General features: G+C 42.0%; 1 protein-coding gene across 1 annotated transcript in view; it reads right to left on the bottom strand.

Annotated features, from left to right (window-relative positions):
- Nucleotides 1–398: 398 nt before the first annotated feature.
- The window catches only part of slc35b2 (solute carrier family 35 member B2), a 5,306-nt gene continuing 2,797 nt past the window's right edge, over nucleotides 399–2,907 (bottom strand). The window contains exon 4 of the mRNA XM_020603862.1: nucleotides 399–2,358. Within this exon, the coding sequence (XP_020459518.1) occupies nucleotides 1,426–2,358 (933 nt within the window). The 3' untranslated portion in view covers nucleotides 399–1,425. The remainder of the gene's footprint in view (nucleotides 2,359–2,907) is intronic.

Here is a 2,907-nt window from a genome sequence, read left to right as displayed (position 1 = left end):
GTCATTTTATTGAAAAGAAGACCAAAAACACGGACACTGTGACGCACTGCTCCAAACCAGATGGGGTGTAAGATGAAATGAGAGGCGTGGGGAAATTCCTCCAGTCGAGCATCTGTGAGATTATAAACCAGAGGGAAATGTGTTCTCACACTTCACAGTCAAACCCAGTATTCAGTTTGATATTCAGTGAATCATAACAGTGGTCTGTTTTATGAATCAGTGCGTTGAGTGCAAAGCTCAAATGTGTTATAGAGCACCCAAATACAACTTAAACACATAAACACTAGCATTCCTGAAGTCGCTTATTCTTACATCATGTATAATGTAAAATGTGCACAATGTCAAACAAACCTTCATACTTGGAAGTTAATTTAATATGTTTTATTAATAATCCAGATACCAGAGGAAGTAGTAGAATGATAAAAACAAGTTGCCAGTATAATTGTGTTTTCCTTGTATGCATTCAGTTACAAACTCCCTGGGTTACAGTATCTTTACATCCTTGTAACATCAATGATCAGCAGCAACAGCCATTCTCTCGCTATACTTCCAGGCATTCACATAGAACACTGAAACACATGAAGCAGTCCTTTTACAAAAGTATACAGAGATGTTGGTCAGAAATAAACACCCACTTAGAGATATATTTACATGTTTTGTGTTGTGAGGACAACAACAACAACAAAAAAGATTAAAATAATGTGGTGCAAAAAGTACCCACAGGAACATCTGGTTCAATGATGTTCTGCAGTTCACTCCTCATCAAACAAACTGTTGTTTGCCACCCTGCATTACAGGGGGTACCTTGTAGAACATGTTAATATAGCTTAAATTAAACAGTACTGTTTCCGAGATAAAATCCGACATTAAGACAGATAAAGGTCCCTTCTCTCCAACATGGAGGACTGTGAAATAAGCATCTGGCTACTGTGGCTGAAAGGTGATCCAAAGGATAGAAGCTGTTGCGTTTACACAAGGCGACAGTCAAATATTGGGGATAAAGTTAGGTAAAGGGCAATATCATAAAACTAATGGTCAGCCATACACATACTTTTTTCAGGGTCAGGAACCTTAAACCAACTACACAAACCAAACATGGTGGTTGGAAGGAAAAAAAAACGGTTAAACTGTGTAACAACTGAAGAGTCTAATATACGACTGGAAGTCGTATATTAGACGATCTTACAGGCACTCAAAACCTCTGCTGACTTCTGACCTGACAAATCACATGGACCCCTTAGGGGCATCTCGGTGTGAGTGTCAAAACTACAGAATCTCATTCTGTACCACTGCTAACAAAAGTAAAAAAAAAAAAAAAAAGAATGGAAAAGAACAGTTAAATAAAAAGATCCTATACATAGACAGAGACAAAAAGCACCACAGAAAACCTGGTTTCGGTTTGCAGTTCGGTGCCACTTCGGGGTGCTACACTTTCTGCACATGTTGTGGCGCCAACCGCCGGCCTGACTTCTTGTGGCTACGTGCATACACCCGTAGGAAAAGTGCCAGAAAAACTACGGCAACACCAGATCCACCTATTACAGTGACAGCATGACCATAAAGAAAACAAGAGAGGAGAATGGCAATGGCCTGCCGCAGGGTCATAATGATAGTGAAGACAGCAGCACCAAACTGGCTGATGGTGTAGAAGATGAAAAGCTGGCCACATGCCGAACACACAGACAGCAACACGGCATGAAAGGCAAATTCAGAGTGCCGCGTCATGAAGGCCAGCGAGTCGAAGAAGGCACCCTGCTCGAGCAGCGAGCCGACGGTGAAGAGGCAGGAGAAGAGGTTGACCCCAAACATCATCTGCACCGATGACATCTTGTACTTGAACAGGTTGTCCTGCCAGTTGGAAGTGAAGCTATCAAAGACAATGTAGCCAGCAAGGATGACGATGCCGCTGAAGGTGGTGACAGTGGATGGGTGCTTGCTGGTCGTGCTGGACAATAGGAACATGCTGACACCCACTGAGATCAGCACTGCAGTGAAGTACTCCCAGTATTCATAACTTTTACGGGAGATGAGTTTACCCATGAGCATGACAGGAATGACTTTGGAGGCCTTGGCCAGGACTTGGGTGGGGAAGCTAATGTATTTGAGGGCCTCATACTGGCACCAGCTGCTCATGATGTTGGAGAGCGAGGCGAAGGAGTACTTGTACATGGGTGCTCCGTGGCTAGGTTGCTTAAACACGATGCAGTAGAGGCCTGACACAGTCAGAGCCAGGATACGGTTCATGAAGACCAAGAACTGAGAGTCTTTGAATTTCTCCCCCTCCTCTTTTGGAGTCGGGGCTCCATAGGAACGAGTCATCACTCTCTCCTGCAGGACTCCCCAAGTCAGGTATGATGCCTAATAATAGGAAAAATGACTTAAACCTTTCAGCACTGAAATTCATGCTTGACCTTTGAAGTTTATATATTGATAAAGAATTATGAAGTTGGGCGTTTAGCTTTCTTTTGGTAATATCTATGTCACTATGTATTTAAAGGTGCACTAAGATTTTTCACACCATCTTATAAATGAAGTGACAACTAGACAGGACATAATGTTGTCAAAGGACAGTCTGTAAATTAGCCCCACCTGCCACCTAGCAAAGGTTATATTTAAGTATTTTTTCTTTATAACCAAGAGTAGTCATTGTGAACATTCAGCTGTGGAGAACCTCTCATCTTCTACATGGCAAACCACGTTTGAAACAGTGGCAGCCAGATTGAAGAGGTCGTGTTCTTTTGCACAGAGAGAGTTGGACAAGGAAAAATCAGAAACCAGGTTTAACGCTGGTTTGAGATGGAGAATGTTAAAAGCAGGTGAAGGACATGTTGTTCTTCTTTCTGCATGTGTAATTATCTTAAACATGATTGTTTCTATTCATTTACTGATTTGTTCATTTTATTTATT

This window comes from Monopterus albus, unplaced genomic scaffold (assembly GCF_001952655.1).
Source record: "Monopterus albus unplaced genomic scaffold, M_albus_1.0 scaffold63.1, whole genome shotgun sequence".
NCBI classification, from domain to species: Eukaryota; Metazoa; Chordata; class Actinopteri; order Synbranchiformes; family Synbranchidae; genus Monopterus; species Monopterus albus.
The sequence above is the reverse complement of the archived record's forward strand: the minus strand, read 5'-3'. Positions and strand labels throughout refer to the sequence as shown.